The 12264-nt window shown below is 49.6% G+C and overlaps 1 protein-coding gene across 5 annotated transcripts in view; it reads right to left on the minus strand.

Annotated features, from left to right (window-relative positions):
• Window positions 1-12264, minus strand: part of CACNA1B (calcium voltage-gated channel subunit alpha1 B) — a 308320-nt gene that overhangs the window by 41829 nt on the left and 254227 nt on the right. For 4 of the 5 annotated variants that reach the window (XR_007907763.1, XM_051807855.1, XM_051807858.1 and 1 more), the window contains exon 34: window positions 1629-1745. Coding sequence is in view for 4 of the 5 variants with exons in the window: in XM_051807855.1 (XP_051663815.1) it covers window positions 1629-1745 (117 nt within the window). In the remaining variant the exon portion in view is untranslated. Of the gene's footprint in view, window positions 1-1628; window positions 1746-7456; window positions 7463-12264 lie in introns of all 5 variants that reach the window. The other variant, XM_051807859.1, reaches the window with a different exon arrangement.

Genomic DNA, 12264 nt, shown 5'->3' on the forward strand with positions numbered 1-12264 from the left:
TCATCCAAACCCTCCTGGAGCTCTGGCAGCCTTGGTGCTGTGCCCACTGCCCTGGGGAGCCTGGGCAGTGCCCAACTAGCCTCTGGGGGAAGAACCTTTTCCTGAGATCCAACCTGACCCTGCCCTGACACAGCTCCAGCCATTCCCTGGGTGCTGTCCCTGGTCCCCCCAGAGCAGAGCTCAGTCCCTGCCCCTCCTCTGCCCCTCCCCAGGAAGCTGGAACTGCCCTGAGCTCTGCCCTCAGTCTCCTCTTCTCCAGCTGAACACCCCAAGTGCCCTCAGCCACTCCTCCTATGGCCCCTCCAGACCCTTCACCATCCTTGTGTCCCTCCCTTGGACACTTTCCAACAGCTTTAGATCTTTTTTTTACATTGTGTCCTCCCAAAACTGCCCCCAGCACTCGAGGTGAGGCTGCCCCAGCCCAGAGCAGAGCAGGACAATCCCCTCCCTTGCCTGGCCGGTGCTGATGCCCCCCCTGATGCCCTTGATGTCCCCCAGGGGCAAAACCCGAAGGAACCCTGGGGCAAAGGGCTGATGTGGTTTCTGCTGGACACCCTTGCACAAGGATGAAAGACTGAGAACTCAGCTTTGGGGGGACAGACAGACAGACAAAGAGCTGCCCAGGCAGTGCAGGAGTGTCCCGTCTCCGTTTCAGGACAGCTCTCTGCACACACCCTTGGAAAGGGTCGGGGCTGTGCTGGAAAAGGCCAGGGCTGAGCCCCTCTGCCAAGATCCAGCCAAGGCCACACAGTCCAAGGACACCCTCCTGAGTGGGAACATCTGCCTGGCAGGGACTGGAGCTCTGCCCTTGTGTTAGAGCCTGATAACAGTCTTTATTTCACGTTATATGTTCTCCTCTCTGCACTCCAGTACCTGAGCAAGCCCCATAACCAGAGTTAAAGCCCAAAACAATGCACAAACGGGCTGCAAAACAAAAATAAGCAGCTTTGGGGCACGTGGGCTCTTATTTAGGTGTGGAAAAGAGCTGGCTCACAGCTAAGCATGGGCTGAGCAGTGCTCTGCTGTAAGGCAGTTGGTTTAGGGTCACTTGGAGCAGAAGTCACCCCTGGGCCACAACGTGCTGAGTCTTGCTGGGAGGGAGGAGAAACCAGGCCAAGCAACCACCTGCACTTCAGAACAACACCTCATCTTTTTAAAATCCTCCACGTCATCAGAGCCCAGCCCTGCGTTCTGCAGCTCCCCAGTTTGTGTCACCAAACCCCAGTGGTTTGGGGTTTGCCTCTGCCACACCTTCTACAACACCCAAGTCCTGGTGAAAGCCATTTGACCTCCCACTCGCTGCAGGCAAATAACAGTCACCAGGGCACCACCTCCTTATGCAAATGCTTGAGCATCAAGGCTTTGCCCCGGGGATTTTGGGGTGGTTTCAAGGGCAGCCTGAGCTCTGTGCACCCGCTGGAATCCGCACCAGCAGCCTTTTGGGCTCATCTTCCAAAATGCAGCGTTCAGGGGCTGGTCAGTGCTACCCAGTTTGCCTCCCTGCAGAATTAATATCCCTGTGATGGAATGGTGGTGCAGAGGGAATTCCCTTGGCAAGGGGAGCTGTTTGATCCCCAGGGGAGGACGCTGTGGATGCACCAAGTGTGACCCACGTCTCCCAAACTCACCTTAAAGGACTGCACGAATGTCCAGAGCAGGATTCGGATGGTGTAGCCCTGGCGGAGGAGTTTGATGAGTCTGGCTGCCCTGAAGAGCCTCAGGAAGCTGAGGTTGATGAAGTTGTCCTGCGGAAAGTAAAGGTTTTGTGTCCTTCAGAAATTAACGCGCTCGGAAACCACAGCCCGCGAAAAAAGAAATTAAAATTACCAGCTTCACGATCTAAGCAGCAAATCGGCCACCAGAAAACCTTCCAAAAGAAACATTCGTCAGTGCAGATCACTCCACATGCAGCAAGAATGAGAAAATCCCTCTCCACAAGAGCCCTCCCCTCTGCTACTGGGTCAGTGACAGAAAAGGCCCTTTCACGCTGTCCATGGAGGTCTGATTTGCTTTGAGAAAGGCAGATTTTCTCCCCCAGAAAGACTCGGGGAGACGGAGTGGTGCCATATTTTCATTTTGTAAGGAATGAGGTTGTTTGGACGTCTTGGTCAGCTCTGAACTGAACTGAAGCCAAGACAGGCGTGTACAGCCTGTAATGTAACAAAGAAAGGCATTGTCCAGTGAAGATTCAAACATCCTTGAAGGAATGAGGATGTTTTCCAACCTGCAAGTTTTAGATCTGTTTATACAGAGAGTAACTGGACAGGTTCATCAAAGAGAAAGGGCACCAGAAAGACTTGTTTGGGAGATGGATCAATGGCAGCGAGTCAACTGGGGAGGTTGAGCTTTCAACAGCAGGAGGATGCCTTAGGAACCTGCTGGTTTTTCCAATTGCCATTAAATGTGCCTTTGCAGGTGGATCAAAGAACTGCTGGAGACAGATTCAGATTTCCATTTGTTTTGGATGATTCTCCCCACCCCTCACCCCATCTTTTTTTTTTTTTTCTTCTTTCCTTCAGGGGAAAGAGGTTTCTTGCCCCAATGAGCTAATCTAGAGAGGGTTCTTTCCAAAAGAAAACATGCAAAAGCCAGATCCCTCTTGCCCTCCTATTTGAAGGAGATAAAAAAATATTGCCCCTTTCCATACTGATCCCAATTCACCTATTTGTGAATCTCTGTTCACAGCCACTTATTTTGACTGAGCGAGCTAAAGAGAGAAAGCATCCTACTTTAAACTAGCAAGCAGTGGAGCAGAAAATATAATCATAAGGAGCTCTTGTTGGTAAAGATGAGCAAAAATAGTATTTCCCTTGTATTATTGTTTTAACAGGTGACACCCAGTCACATTGAACTGACCCACGTTTCTTGCTCGTTTGGCTACAGAGCTCATGCTGAAATTGGGGGGCTTGTTGGATCTATTCATTTCTTTAAATGCCAGCTCAGTTTTTGGGCCATTAGCATTGCATTCCACCAATCCCATCAGAGTCCAAGAAATCAGTCTCAGGCATGCACTCGGTTTCTCTCAGGTTAAAAACACAAGCAGCTCAGAGTTAGGCACAGACCGTCAATCAGACTCAGTCCTCAAATAAAGAGAAAAGAGAAAAGCACAGGTATGTTCCATGAAAGAGCAGGACAACACGGAGCTCATTCCAGTCAGCAACAGAGCCAGCTCTGGCAGGCAAAGCACAAGCAGGATTCCCCTGGGTTGCTGGAGGGCGGGAGAACAGGCACTCGGGATGGAACGCTTGTCTCGGAGCATCAGCTCAGCTTTGTTTCACTCATGGCTTACCTTCCCTTCACCACATTCCAGCTGGACTCACCTTGGCACGTAAGGGCCCGTGGGGCAGAGCTGGCACTCAGCTGGATAAGGAGGTGCCATCACTAAGCTGGTCCCTGTCCCCCTGTTCCCCCCTGCGGGGCTGATGAGCTCCACAGGGCAAGGCAGAGCTTTAACCCAGAGCCTGTTTGAACCAGGTCTTCCCAACAGTGGGAACTAGACCAGACCTCATGTGGCATTCACAGTACTTTCAGGCCTGGAAGGCTGACAGAGTTTAAACTTCAGAGCAATGCTCAAGCCAGACCTTTCCTGTGCTCTAGCCTTATGCTCTTCCGAGGAGCACACGGACAGTGTCTGCAGGATCCATCTCTCCCCTGACCCTGCTGTCCCTCCCTCTTCCCACAGTCCTGCAGCTTAACAGCAAGAATATTGTCTTGCTCAGACTTTGCTGTGGCCTCATAATCAGAGCTGACAGGATGCTCAACATCTGCTTTGGGCTGGGCTGCCTGAGAGGTCGTGCTGAGCACAGGCTGTGCTTTACACATGGAAAACGGGGATAAATGGGAAAGGGGTTCAAAACGGTGTAGTTATGCCTGTAATGCCCCATTCCCTGGGATTTGGAGGGACAAACAGTCTGTACAATTTCTATTCCCCAGCCTCTAAGCCTCCCTCTGTGACTCCTGCAGTCCCTAAAGCGCAGTGGGATCCCTCACAACCCAGGCAAATCCCCCGTCCCCGAGGCCGGGACGGTTCGAAGGACAGTTCTCTGCTGTGGGGAGGCCAAATTGCACACGCTGGGGATGGGTGGGAGGGCTCTGCATGTGCCACCCCCAGCACACCACGGAGAAAACCCGTCCTTCGACACCTCAGCCTTCCAGGCAGGAGTTAAGAGTCACATGCAGCTGAAGGGGAAACTCCACAGTGCGATATTTCTTGGGTACAACAGTGCTTTGCCTCGATTCTCCCCCCGCTCAGCCACCCCTGGGATGTGTCACATGATTATCCAGGTCATTCTTCCCGGGTTTTTTTGGTTGCTTTCCTGTTGCACAGATGCTCACAGCTGTTTGGTCCTCACAACAGGCACCAGAGCTTTGGGATGGTATGATCCAACTGGCAGCTCCAAAATTATGTTTGGAAAAGCATTTTCCCCTGCCCTGGCCCTGTTTTCCTGAAAGAGGAAGGTCTGGTACTGAAGGTACCCAGTCACCAGCCAGGGCCTGGGCACTGCCACCACTTCCCACCACAGGAGCTCAGATGAGTGATAAATCCCTGAACAAACTGCAAAGCAGGAGGAAACAGGGAGAACAGATATCATGGATAACAAACTGGCCTTGATTGCTGTCCCACCATGGGCAGCCTTATCTTTTACCCTTTGTTTTCATAGAATCACAAATTGGGTTGGGTTGGAAGGGACCTTAAAGCTCCTCTCCTTCCACCCCCTGCCATGGGCTGAGACACCTTCCACTAGAACAGGTTGCTCCAAGCCCCATCCAACCTGGCCTGGGACACTTCCAGGGATCCAGGGGCAGCCACAGCTTCTCTGGGCAACCTGGGCCAGGACCTCCCCACCCTCATTGTAAAAAACTTCTTCCCAGTATCCCATCTATCCCTGCCCTCTGGCACTGGGAAGCCATTCCTCCTTGTCCTGTCCCTCCATCCCTTGTCCCAAGTCCCTCTCCAGCTCTCCTGGAGCCCCTTTAGGCCCTGGAAGGGGCTCTCAGGTCTCCTTGGAGCCTTCTCTTCTCCAGGTGAACACCCCCAGCTCTCCCAGCCTGGCTCCAGAGCAGAGGGACTCCAGCCCTCAGAGCATCTTCTTGGCCTCCTCTGGGCTCCAGCAGCTCCACATCCTTCTTCTGTTGGGAGCCCCAGAGTTTTCCACACAGAAAAGGACAGAAGCCATGAAGAGCAGGGTGTGCAGCCATCGCCTGGGGCTGTTCCTGCAGCACCCTCAGCAGCAGGATGATCTCCTGCCCAGCCCAGGAGCTGTGCCCACTGTCCCCAGGGATGCAGAAAGAGCTGCTGGAAGAGGCATCTGACCAAGGCAAAAATGGGATCGCTCAGGAAGCTTTAGCATTTCTCTTCATCCGCCATCGACAAGAATTAACTTATTCTGTTGAGGAACTACTGTTGAGGAAGTGGCCTTGTTCCCATTTAAATGTCTGTGGCATTGCCAGAAGTGTTCCTGAACCTTGCACAGGGTCCTGGCTTCCTCTGAAGCTCAGGAATCCATTGCTGATTTTAAGAGGATTTTTGAAGATTTTTGCCACACTCATCTATGCCTTAAGGACTCTGTCATTGCAGTTACATCCTGAGCCTGGAATGCTGGAAGAATGATTTTCTCTGTGTGATGCCCAGATCCCTCCTTGTTCCCTGCTTCACAGAATATCCTGAGTTGGAAGGATCCACAAGGATCACCCAGTCCAGCTCCTGGCCCTGCACAGACATCCCAACAATCCCACCCTGGCCCTCAGAGCGTTGTCCAAACCCTCCTGGAGCTCTGGCAGCCTTGGGGCTGTGCCCACTGCCCTGGGGAGCCTGGGCAGTGCCCAACCAGCCTCTGGGGGAAGAACCTTTTCCTGGGATCCAACCTGACCCTGCCCTGACACAGCTCCAGCCATTCCCTGGGTCCTTTCCCTGCTCACACAGAGCAGGGATTGGAGCTGCCCCTCTTGAAGAAGCTGCAGCCCCTGGTGAGCTCTGATTTCAGTCTCCTCCAGGCTTCCCTTGAACTTTGGAGCTCCTGCTGCACTCACTGCAGTGTCCCAGCAGCAGTGGAAGGAAGAAAACATCTCAGGAGGACAAAGTGGTTCTCCAAAGACCTCACTGGGATGCCAGGTGATGGAAGGAGCCTGGACTCGTCTCTATGAAACAGCAACTGCGATCCTAACAAACAGCAGGGTGAGCTTTGAAATCCTTCACCTGAACGTGAACCAAAAGTTGGCCAAATGGAGATAAACTGGTTTTTTCCCAGTATATTTTCACAGCTGATGCCAGGGCACTTTTCTGTGCTGCCTGGGCCAGGGGTGCAGCAGACATCTCGCTGCTGCCACACATCTGTAGCACTTTCAGCCACCACAGAAATTCCTTTCTTGGCTCACCCTGAGCAAATTTTCACTCACACATTGTCATTTTCTCCTTTGCTGCTTCCTAGGAAATCCCCCCTGTGACCCTCCATGAACGGTCACGGAGCTTCTGTGCAGCCTGGCATGAAGATTCCCCCTGATTTGGGTCTTAACAGCAACTGTGCAGCAGGAAATGCAGATGTTACAGATCCAAGAGCTGTTGTCAGGTGGCCAAGCAAAGATTTTTGATAAGCTTATGGTCTCTTTTGTGTTATTAACCATAGCCAAGATAATTAAATATCAGGGAAAAAAATATATTTAGATTGCATTTTTCTTTATTCATTCTCTTTTGCTTAATTTTCAAAGAAAAAGGCCAGGATTTCCAAAGGCATCTTTGGAATCAGGCACTAAATTCCCAGTGGGATGTGGCTCCTGGTACTTTTCAGCTTTGTTCATACCACGATTTATGCTTTAACTTGAGATGTTTGGTTTTGCAGCCCAGGGACTCTGTGTCCAAAATAATTCTATGGGCTGGTATCACAGGGAATTTTCCAAGTGGAGTAAAGATAATTTTTCCTATCATTTCAATCATTTCTCTTTTGATTTGAGGGCAGCAAGTCTGTCATCACTTCAGAATGTTTCTGCCTTATAATACTGGGTTTTTTTGGCAGAAAACATCTTGTTCAAAAGAAACCAAACCCACTTTCCAAGAGCTGAATTTGGTGCCACCGGTTTTAAAGTGAAGCATTTCCCAGCCAGCCAATCTTCTCCTCTCCAGCCCATCCAGGAGCATCATTCCCTCCTAATCATCCCATCCCGTTTTCCATGGAAATAAGGCAAGTGGGAGTCTCCCCTTTAGCAAAGTGGGGGGGAACAGAGAGCAGAGCTATTGGTAACTGGGTTTGCCTCATGTCACCAATTAGCCCAGGGAAGGAGGTGCAGAAAGAAGCCAGTTTGGGGCAGTGCTGCAGTGAGGCTTTTTCACCAGTGCAATCGGAAATCTCATCAAAAAAAAAACTCAAAAAAACCAAACCAAACAACTTATCAAATCAAAAGAAAAACGAGAGAAAATAAAAGCAGAGGCTTGAAAGAATTGTTTAAATTCAATGAAACCAACCGTGTCCTATATGTGATGTTTTCATGGATGGATATTGGCAAGAGTTATTTACAAATTTAGGGTTTTTTTTTTTGTTTTGAGCAGCAGGTGCACAACATACAGACGGAGACATGGTTTTCGCATTGTATGTTGATTGGATGGCGTGATTTCAGCAGGTAGATTAAGGAAAATAAAGAACAAAACAGGGAAACAAAAAGAGAAAATGAGTAATCAGGACAAGCAAAAAAGGAAACTCTGAAAAATTTCATTGAGGGAAAAGAAACTATCAGGTATCGGGGGAGGGGGGTGTTATTTTATGGGAATTATATAAAGAAAAAATGCTTCAAACCAAAAACAGGTTTTGAGATCCTAAAGGTAACACACACAGTGCAGTAGTGATTTGCATTTCAGTTTGTAATGCAAATTGTGAGACAATTCACAAACACTTCTCAGGAGGTTTTTTTTTTTATATTTCCAGGCATAGAAATAGATGTCAGTTTGCCAAACTCCCACTCTGGATCTGTCCACAAGGACACCTTCTCCTTAAAACCACCTATTTTCCCTCGATTACTGAGAGGGTCAAAAAACTGACATTCACTTTTTTTTTTTGCCTAAGGAAATAAAAAAAAAATATATATATATATTCCACTACAATCACAAAGTAAATTACATATGGCATGATTACAAAATTGAAACAAAGCAATTCATCAACACATTTCTTTTCCTTTTGTCTTTACTTTTCCGTGGATTAAAGGTACCGATGTAGCAAGGCTGGTGGAAGCCAAGTCTCTCAAGAGGAGACAACCCCCTCGCCCCAGGTGAGCGGGTTTATTTACCTTGGAGAACATTTATGGCTGGAAAATACAGTCATGGGAAAAAATAATGGTGCTTTGTGAGCCTGATCTCGGGGTGACACCTAGAAAACCTAGAAAACCCCTGGATCTCCAAGGGAGCTGGAGGGCTCCTGGTACAGGACAGATGGAGGCTGACAGGGTCGTGCTGTGGCTGCCACAGGGATCTCCCAGCTGGAGAACTCCCATGGGATGGGTGACAAGAGGGCTGGATGCACAAGGAGGGACTGACAGGGGCTGCCACCCAACTCTGGCCATGGTGCCCATCAGCTGAGGAGGGGCTGGAGCTGAGGAGGTGGGATAGTTTTAGTCTAGGCCTTCCTAGAGACCAGCTTGTAACAATGAAGTACCTTATATTCCCAGTATTCCATGCTATTCTTTACATAAGCAGAGGCATAAATAAGAAGGAGAGAGAAGGCTCTGCCTTCTTCTCTTCCAGTGGATCTGAAGGCACAGGTTCTCTGCTGTCAGTCCTGCTCGTGTGAGGGAGTGCGGCCTAGTGCGGCCTAGTGAGGCCTAGTGCGGCCTAGTGAGGCCTAGTGAGGCCTAGTGCGGCCTAGTGAGGCCTTGTAGGCCTTGGGAGGCGGAGGGTGCCAGCGGTCATTTGGCGCAATTCTGCTCTCTCAAGGAGAGTAGTAAGATTTTCTTTTGCTAGTTTTTATTGCTTGTGCATACCTGCTTCGGGTTTCTTCTGTGGTTTTGTCCCTCTTTTGTGGTTTTGTCCCTTTTCCCTTCCCCTTTTAGGGGGATTGTTTGGGGTTCTTTTTTGTGTGTACATAGTATGTGAATGTCTAAATGTGATATATGTAAATATATATATATTTTAATATAGTTCTGCTATTCTGGGTTTTTTTCATAGTTTTTTCTCTCTTGCTCTTTGCTGGAGACTTTTCAGGAACTTGGCAGGGAGCCAGGTTCAAACTCTAACAGGAGGGCAGATGGAGAAGAGGGAACACTCTGCTGGGGACACAGCTCGGGGTGGTGAGGAGTCAAGACCTGTTCTCCTCTCTGGTTATTCTCCACTCCATGATGGAGCTGCTGCACCCCTGGGCACACCCTGAGAAGGGTGAAGAAAGCATCAGCTGTGGCACTTTGTGCAGAGCAGATGCTCATCCCCAGCCTAAGTTACTGCTCTGCCTTACCTGGGAATATAAAGAGGTTGGGAATACAAAGAAAGGGTGGGCAGAGGCCCTGGGATGAAAGGTTTGAGGCCACACACCAGGGCTTTGCTCTGGGAATGAGGCACCCACCGGCCCTCCCTTCAGTCCCTGCTGTCTGCAAAGACCATGTTCTCATCACTGCTTCAGGCTTTTCAGCCCTTTTCTACATTTTTAATGTATTGTATTAAACTGTGTTTAGGTACAAACAAATTTAACTAATAGTTTAACAGATATTACAGAGATGGTTTAAAATGTAGCTCTGCCAGAATATACCTTACATATATTTTTGCTGTCACTTTGCAGGCAGCAGAAAAGGGTCCTGGTGTTGCCAGGCAGGTGTGGGACCCCTTGGGTTACCCCTGCTGTGTTTTGGGTCAGAATCCCCCTAACTGCAGCCTGTCATGGAGCCAACAACATGGCACAGCAGCAGAGTGCTGGATCCTTCTGCCTGTTTTTCCATCCTCAGGACTGGAAATGGGAGAAACATAAAATCACAGAATGGTTTATGTTAAATGGGAACTTAAAGCTCATCTCGTTCCACTCCTACCATGGGCAGGGACAACTCCCACACGGCCCATCCAACCTGGCCTGGAGGCCAGGAAGGCTCGTGGTGGCAGTGGAGCCCCTGGTACAGGAGCACCTCCACCCCGTGGCACTAGCTGAAGCAGCACAAACTGCTCCACGAGAGGCCTCCTGACAGCTGCCATTATTTGCTGCCACTGTTAATTCTGTCAGAAATGTGATTTTTGGGGCACCACTGGGGTAGCTAAGCAGTGGTGCAGAGACCTGTGCATCAGGGTCACCTTGAAGCAAACTAAGCCTCCTCAGCACGAGGCCTTTGACCCCTCAGCCCGTTGTCCCTGTCTGAGGCTGGGCTGGATGTGGAAGGGGGTGCTGGTGGGGATGGCAGTGCTGCTGCACAGACATCAGGGGCTGCAGAAACCTCAGAGAGGAGCTGTGTGAAAGGAGTGTTGAAAAGCAAGTCTAGCAAGAAGGTGGGAGGGGGGAATGACCCCTGGGCACTCTCTGTCTGCAGGGAAAAGCCTGTGGGAAGGAGACAGGATGGCTACACAGAATCAGAGAAGCTTTTAAGTTGGAAAAGATCTCTGAGATCATCAAGTCCCCAGCACTGCCAAGGCCACCTCTAAAACATGTCCCCAAGTGCCACACAGCTTTTAAATCCCTCCAGGGATAAGGACTCCACCACTGCCCTGGGCAGCCTGTGCCAGTGCCTGGCCACTCTTCTCATGAAGAAATCGTTCCTAATATCCAACCTAAACCTCCCCTGGTGCAACTTGAGGCTGTTTCCTCTTGTCCTGTCAGGTGGTACTTGGGAGAAGAGACTGATCCCACCTGGCTGCTGCAGAAGGGGAATATTTAGAGAGAGCAGAACTCCAACAGGTCTGCAGACACAGACAGAGGACCAAGAGATCAGGAGTTGGAGTGGTACTGGGCTTTTCTATTAAAGAGATGTTTGTGATCACCTTCACAGTGCCAGGGGAAGGTGTCAACCTGCATAAGAAAGTCCTCTCTAATGTTTGACTTAAAGGATCTGGCTACTCATAAACCAAAAACCTCTTCTTTTCCACGTGGGAGGAGAATGGAAAGGCATATAGGTGTTTGGGAGCTTGACCCTATTGGAGTTAGACTGGTTTTAGGGTAATTCACACTCCAAATTGTTGCTGCCTTCGATGCTGGAAACCAGAGAAAGCCCTGTGGAGGGGAGGGGTGATGCCATCAAATCCAGTGATACCTCACAGCCCAACCTGATCAGTCCACAGCCAACTTTCCAGATGCCAGACACCCTCCCTGAGGCCATCCCATGGGAGCTGGAGGGAGAGGCAGTGGCCTGTTAACTGAGCAGGGAATGGGCAACACCACTGGCTGCAAAACAGCTTCACAATGAGGGTTTTAAGAAGCAGCACATGGGCTTGGTGTTGTGAAGGAGACACCTTGCTGAAGGAGAAGACACCAATCTCAGAGAGAGCAGAGGCTCCTCACCCTGTGTGAGCTGCCTGTGCTGCTTCCTCCCAGGAAAAGTGGCCAAAGGAGGGTGGAGGAGAAGTGGCAGTGTCTGTTTTTGGCTCACTCATGAATCTTTGCACGAGTTTTCAAACCACAGCAAAAGTTTGGCAAGAAAACATCCCATGGCAGAGGGAGTGGAAGCATCCAGCACTCAGAGAGGTGGCACCCAGACCTTGGGTTTGTTTTGATTAGTTTAAACCTGGCTGCACTGAAAACAAAAGGTAATTCAAAGCCTAGGAGAGGATTCACCAGCTGGTAAATGAACACTTGTATGGGGAGTAAAACTTGGGGGTTTGTGTGGTTTTTGGTACAAAGGGGAGGTAAAATGTGTTTTGTTAGGAGCAGTGATACAGTCTTCACCACCATCTGTAAAGAAGCCTGGGGAGCACAGTTCTTAGCACACACAAAACAGATCTATCAGCAAATCCCAGGAGACTGAGAGAAAAAAAGTTATGGGTAAAGTTCAAATTCATCACATACAGATACAACATGCACTGGGAGAGGAGAGGAGCAGTTTATAAATTGGATAATGTCAAGGTGTCATGGCTGGAGTCAGATATTTGCTGCCCTTCTGGAAAAATCCTTTAGAATTTAATAATTTAATGGCAAGTTGTGTGATGTACTGGGCTCATTAGCAGGGAGACAGCTGTCCCTGTAGGGCTGGCCAGAAATCCTATGGGAAAGTTGTTTGGTTATTAATTTTAATCTGTTTATTTAATTAATTGTTTCTTAATGACCCCCCAGAGATTTGTGCTTGTGACAGAAACACTCCCCAACCCAGCCTGTGTGGGCT

Source organism: Manacus candei, unplaced genomic scaffold (assembly GCF_025592945.1).
Source record: "Manacus candei isolate 608988 ecotype Guabito, Panama unplaced genomic scaffold, ASM2559294v1 h1tg000071l, whole genome shotgun sequence".
In the NCBI taxonomy this organism is placed as follows: domain Eukaryota; kingdom Metazoa; phylum Chordata; class Aves; order Passeriformes; family Pipridae; genus Manacus; species Manacus candei.